Below are 14,995 nucleotides of genomic sequence, written 5' to 3' on the forward strand. Positions count from 1 at the left end.
TACGGAAGAGAGTTCCAAACTTCTATGTGTAGAAGTGTTTCCTAACTTCAGTTCTGAAAGGTCTGGCTCTAGTTTTTATGTTATACCTCCTCGTCCTAGATTCCCCAACTAGCAGAAATAGGCATGGAAATTCCGACATCCCGGGCCCATACAGAGTTTCAATGGATCCGGGAAGGCATCGGAAAAGCCGGTTTTCAGCGCTGAAAACCAGCCTTTCTGATCTGTCAAGCTGGAGCTTGACAGGTCATTCGCAGATCGGGTCATTTGTACGGACAAGATTGCGGGATTTACGCATATTTTGCCCGGCTAATGTTCTCAAAACATTTGCGCCTGATAGAAGCAGGCACATTGCCTACTTTTAAAACATATCAAAAACATGATAAAAATAAAATTTGTAAAAACATGTTTATATTAAAACCCTGCCCACTCAGGTAATGTTATTTTAAATCCTAACCCTAACTTTTTTAAAAAATTGGCAATTTTTTTTTCTTTAAAAAACATTTATAACAACTTTAATTTCTATTAATATATTATGTGAGGTGTTTTTTAAATGTTTTATGTAGTATTTGTGCTTTTTGGGGTTTTTCCCGTTCATAGTAATAGGAGATTCATAACTTACGAATCTCCTAGTACTATGAATGAGAAAATACTTACCTGTGATTGGGTGTCCAGGCCCACGTGACTCCTGCGGACGTCCCAAAGTGAACGCACTGCGACGCACAATCACGAGAGGCTCTCAAGCAGGATCTCAAGCAGGTGCAGCAGCTTAAGGTAAGTGCCCATTTTATTTCTATTCTCCAGTGCTTTGCCCATGGGAAGTCATCGAGAGGAATTTCTGAGCCATAGTTTCTCTCTTATTACCCTATCTGTTCCCATTAATATCTTGAAAACTTCAATCAAATCACCCCTTAACCTCCTAAGTTCCAGGGCATTCAACCCTAGTGATGCCCGACTATACTTGCCAATTCCACTTGCGATATCGTTGGCCAATCATTCTGTTCGGCCTTTCCTCTCTGATGCATTGTCCAGCTGTTTAAAGTGCTGCAGAGTGTGCTGTTGATCAGCCAGGGGAGCAGCTCATCCAGAAGAAAAGACTGTCCAACTACCTTGCAAGCACGATTGCTGATTTTCGATTCCACCCAGCACCCGTTCTACTCCCGTACCACTAATGATGCAACTTGAAATGTTGCCGTATAATCGCTAACAAACCGAGGGTTTCCTCATGTTCCTTTTCCCCATAGGTGCCTGTTACAGAAAATATTGTAGACTCATTAACTGCTCTGTTGGACAGGATTGTGACACTGCATAGGAATACATGCACTTAAATGTTCAAAGTAACCACCAGTCTCAGCTGGAGTTAAGATTGCTGTCACAACTAATTAAGTTTCTGAGGAAAATCCAATGGTGTCTCTTAATAGGCTCTTAGCTATTACTAGAATGCTTGTTTGTTGTTGCAATTGCTCAAAATGCCTTTTGTTACATCTGAGCAAAAGTAATATACTATGGGTTTTTCTACGCTGTTATAAAGCTATTCATGTTTCCGTATATCAAACACTGAGGAAATCAAAGGCACTGTTTCAGGGCTGTATAACCACTAGATCAAAACTGCTCATGGAGCTGGCAGTACCCATCATTGTCCAACATTGACAGGCTCAAAGCTGCACCTGCAGATATATGTGCCTTTGACCTGAATCCATGGGGAAAGAGCAGCGGGTGTGGGACTAATTGGATAGCTCTTTCAAAGAGCCGGCACAGGCACGATGGACTGAATGGCCTCTGTCTGTGCTGTAAGAGTCTAGGTATGATGGGTAATTTTATTAACTCTTGTTACTCTGCTCTCCTGCCACTGTTTAGGTCTGGGATCAGTGCTCTATGATTATTGTGCAGTAACCAGCGGGAATAGTAACCTTTGCATTGTTCCAACATTTAATTATCACCTTAACTGCTTCACAAGTGTTAAATTGCTTGTGATGGCAGGTGTGGCGTGATTGGTTAGCTTCCCATAGTTCCCTAGTTACCAATTTGTTACATGCGAATTCGCCTACTCAAAAACATAAGCTATGCCAAGTTGCTAGTTGCCTGTTCAAAAGTACAAATGAATCATTGTTACTAAGTAGAGCAGATCAGAGTCCGGGAGTCTAGAGTTGCTCACACACATCCAAAATTACCAACAGGCCTCAAAACTAGGCCAGTAATCAGGGAGCTCTGGTTCGCGTTATGCCATTTTACTTCGCCAACCGAGAGGCATTCCCTTCAACTACACGGCTCCTGTCAAAGTGCTATCGGTTTTACAAGAAAACCATAATTAGGAGTGTATACAAAGGGAAATGAAATAAATATTTTCCCTTCATTAGGTAACAGGTTGTAGGTTGAAACCTTATGCCCCAATTAAGAACTTTAATACTTCAATTACAGGGAGGCATTGTTGTATCTGGAGCCCCATCTCTTGGAGAAGATACTAAATCTAGGTTATGAAAGATCATGAAAGAATTTCCAGCATCTGAAGTATTTTGCTTTTGTTATACTAAATGGAGATTTGTCTGCTTGACCTGGAGAATGATAAAGGAACCAAGGCACTAACTTGCGAGTATAATGATCCAGTATCTTGCTGTAAACAAGATGTGGAACTTCGCGAGCGAGTTCTCTTCAAACAGGATCAAAATAAACAGAATCAGCAAAGTGTTAATTCAGTTGACATGTTGTATAGAGTTCTGTGTCCCAGCTGTCTGTTGTTCTAGCTCACAGTTCTGTTCACATTCTACTTTTTCAATAGTAATATGCCCTTATTTGGCACTTGCCCAATGCCTGCATGTGACTTATAAAGAAAAACAGACATTATTTATTTTTATTCATTCTTGGGATGTGGGCATCGCTGGCAAGGTTGGCATTTATTGCCCATCCCTCGTTGCCCTTGAGAAGTTGGTGGTGAACCTTCTTCTTGAACCGCTGCAGTCCGTGTGTTGAAGGTGCTCCCACAGCGTTGTTGGGTGGGGAGTTCCAGGTTTTTGACCCAGCAACAATGAAATATGAATTCTCATACCTTTTTACCATAATCTGCTCCTTTGCAGAATTTCAAAACTTTTGAAGTTTCATGCTATATGGAACTTGTACAATTTAATGGATTTATTTAAAAAATTTGAAAACATTACACCTTACAACAACTAACCTTAATTAACATACAAAGAAAGTCTGCTCTAATTGTATCAAGTCTGATTCATCTCTCCGCCCCCCCCCATAAACCCAGAGCATCATCGCTGTATGAACAGATCCTCCTAGAATTCCTTCATAGTCATCTTATTTTTAAACTTTCTTACATTATTTTCATTTTACTTTGTCTGTGAAATAGTTAAATCAATGGCAGTTCAGAACTTTCCACATTTTCATATAACTCAAAATAGTTGTGGTATCTTTATGAAACAGAATAGGAACATTCAGCCTGCAGAAAGAGTCCATTAATTCGACTCTCTAATTAGACAATATGCATATGCAAATTGGATCAGGGAACAGACTTTCTGCAATAACTCAGAACTCAGAAGCCCTAACTTTATGACATGACATCATAATTAGGCTGGTAAGGATAATGTGTCTATGAATTATCAAATAAATGCATTTGCATATTGATAAAACTAATTAGAATAATTTAACCACATGGATTAGGCTGGTATAAAAATTGTCCTTCTCTGTACCCGTGGTTACTTTTAATCTCCCAATCAAACATGAAATGCAAGTGCGACAGACTGATTTCAAGCTATGCTACAAATGTTGCTTAAATTAAACTGTAAGTTAATGGTAACTGGAGGAAGAGGAAAATGCTGTCTAAAACCTTATCTGTGTGCATGAAATAACCATTTCTCTTTCATAATGTTCAACAATGCGATGGGTCGGTTGGGGCTGGTCAGTGCAAGGTGCCCTTGTGCAATCTATAAGCCCTTTATTGTGCTAAAGACAACCAAGCACCATCAGCTCGAACCAAGCACATTTTCCGATGTCTTTGCACTTGGCCTCGCACCAAAATACACACAGAACAAAAACAAGACCCAGTTTCTTCATTGATTACTTCATTATATATTGCCATTCATTCTTCATCATTTGGTCAGTCTCCTGGAATTCCTCACTCAACATCATTGTGGAAGCATTATCATCAGAAGGACTGCAGCAGCTCAAGGAGAAGGTACAGCACCACCCTCTCAGGGCATGTAGGGATGGCCAATTAATACGACTTTGCCAACGTCACTCACAGCTCAAGAACCCACATTTTTTTAAATCAATTTCTAAATTCTGCAGCAACAATGATGCAACTGCTAGCATTTCTTTTTCAAGCTCTAAATAGGAACATAGGACTTGCTAGATGAAAAAAGACCAAGGTCCATCTAATTTGCCTTCTACCTTGACATCATTGCGACCCCTTATGTCCCATGCCGACCCTTTGCGCCCCTCAGGGGACATTTTTCCGTGGGACACGAAGTCGGCATGGGGCGATGCCATCGACAGCCTCTCGGTGAGAGAAGCTCTGGTGGCTGTAACGCCCCTGGCACCCGTAAAGGGAGGCGGCAGCACGGCGGCTGACATCTTTTTTCTGTTGGCTGACATTTCAGTCAGTCCAACAATGGCGGCCGCTGGTGTGGCCAGGCTACCAACATACAGCCCGGGGCCCCCTCTTGGATGGCAGACTGCTGGCCCGGCCAATGCCCTCCCTGGTAGCCCAAAGAGACTGTAGAGTTCGCAGCGGCCTTCCCCTTTAACAGAAGGGGAGGGACGTTGTGATGCATCAGCATGATGCATCAGCGTGTCCGCGTCGTGCTGACATCATTAGCGCAGTGCTGAGCGTCATGCCCCACGAGTGTGGCGCAAGAGCCTTGCGAATGCTCCATTAGCGCAGCAAACTTTTTTTTTTACCCAAAGAGGCTTTCCGCACCGGCGCAAAAAAAACCCCATCTAATTTGAATTGACCGCCCAAACCCAGCACAGGGTAAGGTCAGGCCCCCTAAAAATAACAATCATATCACCTCCCAACTTTTCTCTTTTCCAGTGAGAACTTGCCAAATTTGCATAAACACCAGTGAGAGTGTTCGGAGGGAGCCTGTTATTAGGAGCATGTTCTTTTAGCACCTGCTCTGGTTTTGTTGTGTTCACTGAATGTACAACTCCCAGAGTATCACAACTACACTGCAGCATTGCACAGGCCTATTTAAAGACTGCCACTTATCTGTAAACCAGCTGCGGTTTCAAATTCCTGCTGAGTGCTGCCACATAGTAAATTAAATTTGGGTATGACCGAGGCATCCAGATAGAGGGAAGATACACACAATGTCGGCATTAAAACACTGTTATGAATCCTAACCAAGTTAACTGAGGAAGCAATTTGGAAATGTGTATTGGATTATTATTGATATACAAACTTTAAAAGAACTTAAGAGTATTTTCTACTTCTCGCTCACAGAGCAAATTCAAATTATATTAGTCTTAAAGGACTCTATTTTCGCCACCATTGGGCGTGTTCTTTTCCCATCCGCTGATTTTTTTGCAGCAATCTTGATTTTGCAATTTTCCTCAAAGTTTGTAAACCAGCGGTGACTGTCAGCACTGGTTTTTTGTACGCAAGATTGTTTGGCGCAAGTCTGGGTGAAAACTGATTTCCGCGCCGTTTTTGGCCATTTAACCGATTTTCACCAACACTGATTTTTTTCAGGGCGGCGGACAGTGGTCTTAATCACCGATCAGAAAAACCCCACGTTAACTTAAGGAAATCGGCGCTGGGTTTTTGGAGCGACGGAAGAAGACAATTTAAAACACACGTTCATGATGATTTTTGCAGTGGGAACTCGGAAAGTTAATTTTTCCCACAGAATGTTTTTGAGAATGGGCAAATTGCAATTCCACCCCACCCCACCACTGAATCTCTGCTGACAGGGCTCTAGGCATGGGTTGGAGGAGTGACGGCCGGCCGAAGGATCACTCCCTTGGCCGGACACGAGGACAGGAGTTCGGCGCTTGGATTCCACTTCCATCTCCCCCCTCCTTACCCACATGGCTCAGCTTGAAAAGAAGCTTGGTTTGGAGGGAGGGGGAGGTGCAATCCAAGTGCCAAACTCCTGTGTTTCTGTCCGGCCGAGGGAGCGATCCTGCCGACATGCACTCCGAACTGTGCACCGGAGATGGCACAACACAGCAGCAAACTCAGGCATTTCAGCATAACCTGTAATTAAAATGCCATAAATCTCTGTGTGTTGCATCTCCATAGAGACAGAGCTTAATGTTGCGCATGCGCGCAGGCCAGGGTGTGGTCCATTCTGCTCGGGTGTCACCCAACAAAGGTGTGTGTGCTGTGCTTCAGTAAGTCGCACAATAACAAGAATAACAAAGTTAAGAATAATAATTATGGGTGTACATTTTACTATGCCTCATGTAGTAAGGTTGGTTTACGTGCATGGCATATGGAGCGACGGATAATACAACAACGCCATCGTCGCAGAAACCAGATCACTTGGGCATTAATGGGGAGGAGGCCTTGATCGAATCTACAGGGACAGGTGCTCATATTTACACTTGAGTGAGGCAGACTGCATTCGCAGACTGCGATTTAGAAAGGAGGCTATCACCGAGATCTGCCAGCTAGTCAGGGCAGACATACAGCCAAGAAGTGGCAGGACGACTGCCCGACCTGAGGGAGTGAAGGTCACTGCAGCACTTGCCTTCTATGCTTGTGGCTCATTTCAAGCAGCAACTGGGGACATGTGCTGTATCTCGCAGCACGCCACACATTGCTGCATTCGACAGGTGACTGCTGCACTGTATGCCAAACGGGACCAGTTCATCAATTTCCCTAGGGCCACGCAGACAATGCGAGATACGGCTTTGGGGTTCTCCAGAATTGCTGGCTTCCCAAAGGTACAGGGTGCGATCGACTGTACCCACATCGCCTTGAGAACACCTTTGGTTGACTCCGAGGTTTATCCCAACAGGAAAGGGTTCCATTCCCTAAATGTGCAGCTCGTCTGCGACGATCTGCATCGGATCATGGCAGTGGATGTCAAATACCCAGGTAACATCCATGATGCTTTCATCTTATGTGAGAATGTTATATCCATGATATTTCAGGAGCGGCCAGAAGGGCACAGCTGGTTGCTCGGGGGCAAAAGGTCCGGGCTCACAACCTGGCTTGTGACCCCCCTATGCAATCCCCGCACTGAGCCAGAGTGTCGCACATTACGACACGGAGCATCATCGAGAGGACAATTGGCATACTGAAGCAGAATTTCCGATGCCTGGACCACTCTGGAGGCTATCTGCAATATGTCCCTCACCATGTCGCTCAGTTCACTGTCGTGTGCTGCATGCTGCACAACTTGGCCATCAGGAAGAGACATGCCCTGGACATTGAAGATCCTCCTGAGGAGAGAAGGGGTGGTAGGGGGGAGGGGAGGAAGAGGAGAATGAGGAGGCTGACAACGAGGTCGAGAAGGAGGAGGAGGAGGAGGAGGAGGAGCAGCAGCAGGATGACGACAAACCCATGCCACCACCTCAATCCGCAGGATGACGTCAGAGGAGACGGCCTCGTGCATCTATTGCCAAAGCTAGAGACTTGTGTCATCAGCCAATCCATAATCGCTTTGCTGCCTGAAGGCTAAACGGCCCGACAGTGTTGACCCTCTTCACCTGTTAGTGTGAAAAAAATAATGTTCATAATAATGTATGTAATGTTGTGTTGGTTTATAGTGCTTTAATTCAAAAAATAATGTGCAGGATTCTGCTTAAATTTAAAAAATAATTAGGTTTATTAAACATTTGTACAGTTTTATTTAGCTTTATTAAAAATTTTGTATCAAACTGTAAACTTTTCAATGAAGAAGACAACAAGTAGCAGCAACAAACAAACAAACTCTAGCTGCAGCCATCTCTTCTCCCCCTTATTCAAAGATCTTAGCGCTGTGCGCCCCTCTTGCCCCTGTTGTTGCCTCTACCCTTACCAGTGCCCGTTGTCTCAGACTTCTGCTTCCTCACCCCGACCCCAAGGTTTTTTCTGCTTTCTGTGCGAAGGTGCATTTGTTGTTGGTGGAATTGGACAGAGATTTACCGAGCAGACAGCATTGTGGAAGGCCCCGGTTCATCGTCAGACTCTTCTTCAGCCTGTGGATGAACCACGCGCACTACCTGACTTTGTACCTGACTACCTGACCTGGGAATTGGAAAGTGAGTGTCAGCAGATGATGCTGCCAATTGATGTTGGGCAATGACAGCCTGTGTGTGTCTATTTATTGCAGCAGCTATCTCCGACATTCCCTCCCTAATCTGTCCTGATACTGCATCAGCTGCCTCCGACATTCCCTCCCTAATCTCTGACATCCCCTCCCTAATCTCCGACATCCCCTCCCTCAGCTGTCCCGACAGTGCCCCATTCCTGCAGACAATGTTGCTACTTCTACTGAAAATCCCCCTAATTCTACCCTCACCCCACCCATGGTGTCCAGGAGCGATCTCGTTAGCTCAATGCTCTCCCTACTCATTCCCATGATCTGTCCTATGTCCCCTGCATCCTGCATTTCAGGTTGAGCTCTCCTTCCCACCCTCCTCGGCCATCTCTCAGCTGTGGCTTGCTGCAACCCACTGGGACCTGCAGCCTCAGACTGTACTCCATGAAATGTCGCATCGATTGTATCGCTCAGCAAAGGGCTTGGCGTCCTCAGGGGATTCACCGGCTCCAATTCCAATGTAACCATCTCATTATTGGGGTCTTCCTGCTTCCCTTCATTGTCCAGTTCATCCTCGTCCTGAAGTTGATGAAGAATATCTGGACTGACGGATTCCTGATCTTCTGCTTCAGCTTCTGTCTCTTCCTGATGGACAATATCTACAAAACATAACAGAGCAGATGTTTGGTTAGCAGCAGGGGAGGGGGCAGAGGGGGCAGGGTAACATGAGTATGCAGGTTACACAGCACAGCTTCTTTTCAAAACACCACGATGCCAACCCAGACTGTGCAATTTGCAGGGCTTACCCTCTCTCGGTAACCTGGGCCCAGTGTCCACATTGGTGGTTGATCTTCTCTTGCGCGATTTAATCAGATCAGCAATCCTCTGTTCCACAGTTGTTAGTTGCAGCTACTTGGCACACCTCCTCCAGTTTTTGACCTTTCTTGGTTGATCTGTGACACCTTCCTCTGCAAAGATGAAAATATAACTTTTTAAGAGAGGGTCCTTCTGCTGTGGTGGCCACACACACACACACACACACACACACACATTTTACACTTTTACAAATGTAATTGCAGTGCATAAATAAAAATATTACTTACAGTAACTGCTTGGCTAAGATCCTGCCACTTCTCTTTGACCTGCGTACCGCTTCTCGTGGTCACGGCCACTGCATTGAACGCTTCTGCAACTTGGTCCCAAAGTTTTGCTGGTGGAGAGGGTTTCAGTTTCTTTTGTCCCATTCTCCCTTTGTTCTCCAGCATATCCCATCTCCTCTCAATGATGTCTACCAGGGGCTCAATTTCTTCTGCTAGAAATCTCTTGGCCCTTCCCCCTTCCCCTTCCCCGTCTCCTTCTCCTTCTTTTGAATCCATCTTTTGCAGCTAAAATTTAAATGTCCTGATCCAGCTCTGATCCCAATGTGTTCTCACAAGCTGCTGATCCAGACCAGGAAATTCACTGGATGCGCGGACACACCCATCACATGAGAAAAGTATTTTTTTCCGGCGCATGCTCACTGATTTTTCACGCACACTTGAAGCTCCATCCCCAGATTTATCTTCTGGTACTGCAGCGCCAAAATTACATTTTACTTTGGTATTTTTTTTTTCCGGCGCAAACGGGCACAAATAAATCGGCCGTACATCCTCCTGTACGCCAAAAATCGGCAAAGAGGAAAATAGAGCCCATTAAGTACTTAAATCCTCACTCATAATATTTTTCCTCTTGTCATGCAACTGAAACGTAACTATTTTTTCATGTGTTGTGTTATATTCACTAATGATAACACCAACATCCTTATAACACACAGGAAAAGTTTGAGAGCACTTATAGGATGTGCTGTTTACAAGCTGTGATTATGTGTTTGCTTTGTATTATTGACTTAACTTTTGTTTGCAGGTAAACTTTCTAATGACAGGCTTCAAGTGTATGATTTTTCTCAGGCCTTTTGTAGGTTCACTAATAAATGTCCTATAGCAATGCTCACAGTAAGCCAGACTATACCATATAATACATAATATATTATTATATAATGAAAGAAGTGTTACATCACATAATGCATAATGTACTAGACAGTGACCGCAAGTCTTGTACCATATAAAGCACATTGCATTTTATATAATGACAAGTGTTCTACCAGTAACACCCAATGAACTATTACATATGAGAGGAACATTGAGATATGCCATTCTGACTCAGCATCCTATTTGTTTATTGCTGCCTCATACTATTTAAACACGATGAGTGATGAGTCAACTAATACCCTGCGGTCTCAACTTTCCTCTTGCCAATTCTTACCTTACCAATGGAGTATATATACCTCCTAGTTTTACATCCAACATGCAATGATTTTTATTTCCCAGACCGAACTTCATTTGCCACTGACCAGCCCAGGTTATCATAGTAATGAATTTATGGCAGTACTGTAGCTGTTTGTGTAGAATTTGTTACCAAATCCCAGTTTTGTAGCTCTCCTAGTCAATAATAGAATAATTGTTTTAATTAATGCAAACCAGGCTCTCTGCGACTTTTCTGCCCATCCCGACCTATTGCATTAAACAGGTTTTGACTGAACAGATAATTATGCTGTACCAGAGAACATGTTTCCAACAGTCTTATTCATTGGTTAGCTAACTCAGAGTAAAAATATGGTTTCAAAGATATGAATAAATTAGATAACAGCATTAAAGTCAAATAGAAACTAAATTCAAAATCAATTGCAAGAAATTGGAAGCAAATGTTCAAGGACATTTACTTGCAATGAGGTATAATAGTGTGGAGAATTTCCACTGGAACCTGTAAGGAACAGTAGTTTAACAAATAATTGCTGGGACTATGTTAACATATTGATGAACGGCAGTCCTAGACTCGAAAATTAGTTTCAAACCCAGTTTGCCAGTCTCAGCTGGGGAACAAGTGAAAACTGAGAGAGTGGGGGCTGAGAAACATCACTGTGGACATGTTTGCCCGTTTCCAGTCAAAGGGAATAGCGGGGCTAACATATGCTGTGAAAACAAGGCAACCTTCCCTTCAGTGCTTGAACATTCTCTTCAATGTCATCCCATTATCCCTTCTTTCCCAAAGGAACTGAGGCAGAATGGGTTACAATTTGATATGTAGTGCCAACACTCATCCAATTGGACACACAGCATGTGAGAATCTGAACAATTCATCACTCCTACGTGTCCAGCAGGGAACTGGGTCTGAAAAGCGTGGCGGCCCTGACCTGCAAGGGAACATCAGCGGCAGGTCGGAGCCATAAAAGGAGCGTCGAGAGGCGACCATGGATAGCGTGGAGGCCACTGCAGGGTACAGCGCGAGTTGGTGCAGGAGGGCGACGGCTGTGAAGAGTGACATCATCAAGGTCCAGGTCGGTGATTGGAATGTGGGTAGGTACAGCAGGAGGCGCGAGTTTGGGCTCAGGATCCCAGGGGTAGCACGGACCAGCCCACACTGCGATACGTGTGCGCACTCGGTCCGTGCAGCAGAGCTGGTCTCCAGTTGTCTTGGGTAATCCTTGCCACTGGACCAAGACCTAGCTCTGTCAAGTCCATGTGGTGGCTGGTGTGCAACGGCCACCCCACGGTAAAAAATTCATGCACAGGCATCTTCCACCCTTCAGGACGTAGTTTGGGTCCTTCATTGAAACACCTGTGAACGCGTCCTTTTTTTGGCGTGGAAGCAAGTCATCCTCATTTCGAGGGAATGCCTATGATGATGTGTCTGAAAGGTGTGTGGACGGATAACCAGCACTGTAATGTAACCCTGGCTCAAACATTACCTTAAGAGTGTGACTCCTTGCCTGGAGCATGGAGATGCTGAATTTACCTAATGAATTGTATTTAGGAACAGAAACCTTTTCCAATGTTTCCCCAAAGTTAACCTTGGTCTGTTGAGATCAATCATGACCCTGCGCTGCTACCTCAGTCGAGATTAACTAACTCAAAACAGACCAGTGATTGAACCTAGGACCTAGAACCTCGGTCGTCATGGCTCAACATCAAATCGAATGGGCCATCAAAAGTGTTTGGGGAACATTTTTTGAGGCAAAAAATAAATAATGTTCATTACTTCCTGAGATACCAGCGCTGTTTAATTATTGGTATTTTTAATGTACATGAATAGCAACTTACCAGAAGCCAAAAGGAATCCACCCCCGACTTTATATAGTTTAGCACTCACAAACGGCACTGCACAAACCAACAGGAATCCTCCCACAAGACCAGCAGCCACACCTAGTATTATGAATGCTGTCCAGAAGCCACGATACACTGTGTAATGGAAAGAATATGAAAAGTAATTAGTCCTGCTGATTTCTCACTTCAGTTTCATTGTACTAGCTAAACTTCTATTGTATGGACTGATATGTCCTTACTATACAGTATAAATGCACACAAGGCCCATACTTGAGAGAAGGTCACTCTGTGACCAGTTACCTTTATTACCAAGACCTCAAGTGATGAAGGTGGGTGGAGCTTCCCCTTTTATACCTGAAAGTCCAGGTTAGGAGTGTCTCCCACAAGTTCACCCCCTTGTGGTCAATGTTCTCAAGGTGTACAACTTAGGTCAGCTTATACATGGGTTACAATGATAGTTGAATACATGACATCACCTCCCCCCCAAAGTCTTATTGGGATCACAGGTTAAGTCTCTCTGGTGGTTTACGCTCCCTTGTTGAGTTGGGGCTCCGGTTGTTGGGCGCTGGCCTGAGTGTCTGCTGTTTGCGGTGTCTCAGGCCTGTCCAGACTGCCCACAGCTCTCCTCCACTTGGTTCCGGGGTTCGGTCACCTGTGGTGGAGTAAACTCTACGTCGTGTTCTTCCACTGCTTCTTCTATGGCGTTGCTGAACCTCCTTTTAGTTTGATCCACGTGTTTGCGGCAGATTTGTCCATTGGTAAGTTTAACTACCAAAACCTTATTCCCCTCTTTGGCAATCACAGTGCCTGCAAGCCATTTGGGCTCTGCAGCGTAATTAAGGACAAAAACAAGGTCATTGACATCAATACATCGCGCCCTCGCATTCCTGTCATGGTAGTCACATTGTGACTGATGCCTGCTCTCAATAATTTCTTTCATAGTGGGGTGTATACGGGATAACCTGGTTTTGAGCGTCCTTTTCATTAGCAGCTCTGCGGGTGGAACCCCTGTGAGCGAGTGTGGTTTGGATCTATTGGTCAACAGGAGGCGTGATAAGCGGCTTTATAGGAAACCCCCTTGGATTCTGAGCATCCCCTGTTTGATTATTTGCACTGCTCGTTCCGCCTGGCCGTTTGGGGCAGGCTTGAACAGTGCCATTCTGACATGGTTGATTCCATTGCCTGCCATGAAGTCCTGGAATTCAGTGCTTGTGAAGCACGGGCCATTGTCGCTGACCAAGACATCCGGTAGACCATGGGCAGTGAACATTGCTCGTAGACTTTCGACAGTGGCAGAGGATGTGCTTGAATTTAAAATGCACACTCAATCCATTTGGAGTAGGCATCTACTACGACCAAAAACATTTTTCCCATGAAAGGACCTGCGTAGTCCACATGGATGCGTGACCATGGCTTGGCAGGCCAGGATTAGGGGCTAAGGGGGGCTCCCCCAGCTGAGCACACGTGTTGCACCTGCGAACACAAAGTTCCAGATCTGCATCTATCCCTGGCCACCAAACGTGTGACCTGGCAATTGCCTTCATCATGACAATGCCCGGGTGCTCATTGTGAAGTTCTCTGGTAAACACCTCTCTGCCCATCTGTGGCATGACTACTCGGTTTCCCCACAGTGGGCAATCGGACTGAATCGAGAGTTCATCCTTGCGCCTGAGAAACAGTTTAAATTCCTCAGGGCATGCCCGTACGTGGCCGCCCAGTCCCCATTCAGGACACATTTCTTAACTAAAGACTGTAGCGGGTCTTTATTTGTCCAGACTTTAATCTGACGGGCTGTCACAGGTGAGCCTTCGCTTTCGAAAGCTTCAACAGCCATCACCATCTCAGCATCATGCTCAGTTGCGCCCTCAGTGATGGCTAGTGGGAGCCTGCTGAGTGCATCGGCGCAGTTTTCAGTGCCCGGTCTGTGCAGAATTGTGTAGTCATGGGCGGCTAACGTGAGTGCCCATCTCTGTATCCGCGCCGTTGCATTCGTATTTATGGTCTTGTTGTCGGCCAAAAGGGACATTAGGGATTTGTGATCTGTCTCCAGCTCAAATTTCCTGCCAAACAGGTACTGGTGCATTTTTTTTACTGCATATACACATGCTAGCGCTTACTTTTCTACCATCCCGTAGCCCCTTTCTGTCTGGGACAGACTTCTGGAGGCAGAAGCTCCCGGCTGTAACTGACCATTGGCATTCACATGCTGCAACACACACCCGCCCCCATAGGACGATGCATCGCACGTTAAAACTAGTTTCTTACACGGGTCATATAACGTTAACAGTTTGTTGGAGCATAACAAATTGCGTGCTCTATCAAAAGCCCTTTCCTGGCTGTCTCCCCAGACCCAATCGCAACCTTTGCGTAGGAGCACGTGTAGCGGCTCTAACAGTGTGCTCAATTTGGGAAGAAAGTTACCAAAATAGTTCAGGAGCCCCAGGAACAAACACAGCTCTGTTGTGTTGCGGGGTCTGGGTGCTCTCTGGATCGCATCCGTTTTGGACGCAGTAGGTCTGATCCCGTCTGCTGCTACCCACTCCCCAGGAATTCTACCTCTGGAGCTAAGAAGACGCACTTCACCTGTTTCAGTCGCAGTCCTACCCGGTCCAGTCTGCGTAGCACCTCCTCCAGGTTGTGGAGGTGTTCTTCAGTATCGCGACCCGT

At 45.2% G+C, this 14,995-nt stretch overlaps 1 protein-coding gene across 1 annotated transcript in view; it reads right to left on the minus strand.

The window, feature by feature from the left end:
- LOC139265752 (transmembrane protein 182-like) overlaps window positions 1-14,995 on the minus strand; it is a 141,953-nt gene that overhangs the window by 55,566 nt on the left and 71,392 nt on the right. The window contains exon 4 of the mRNA XM_070883109.1: window positions 12,326-12,463. Coding sequence (XP_070739210.1) covers window positions 12,326-12,463 — 138 coding nt within the window. The remainder of the gene's footprint in view (window positions 1-12,325; window positions 12,464-14,995) is intronic.

Source organism: Pristiophorus japonicus, chromosome 6 (assembly GCF_044704955.1).
Source record: "Pristiophorus japonicus isolate sPriJap1 chromosome 6, sPriJap1.hap1, whole genome shotgun sequence".
Taxonomy (NCBI): Eukaryota; Metazoa; Chordata; class Chondrichthyes; family Pristiophoridae; genus Pristiophorus; species Pristiophorus japonicus.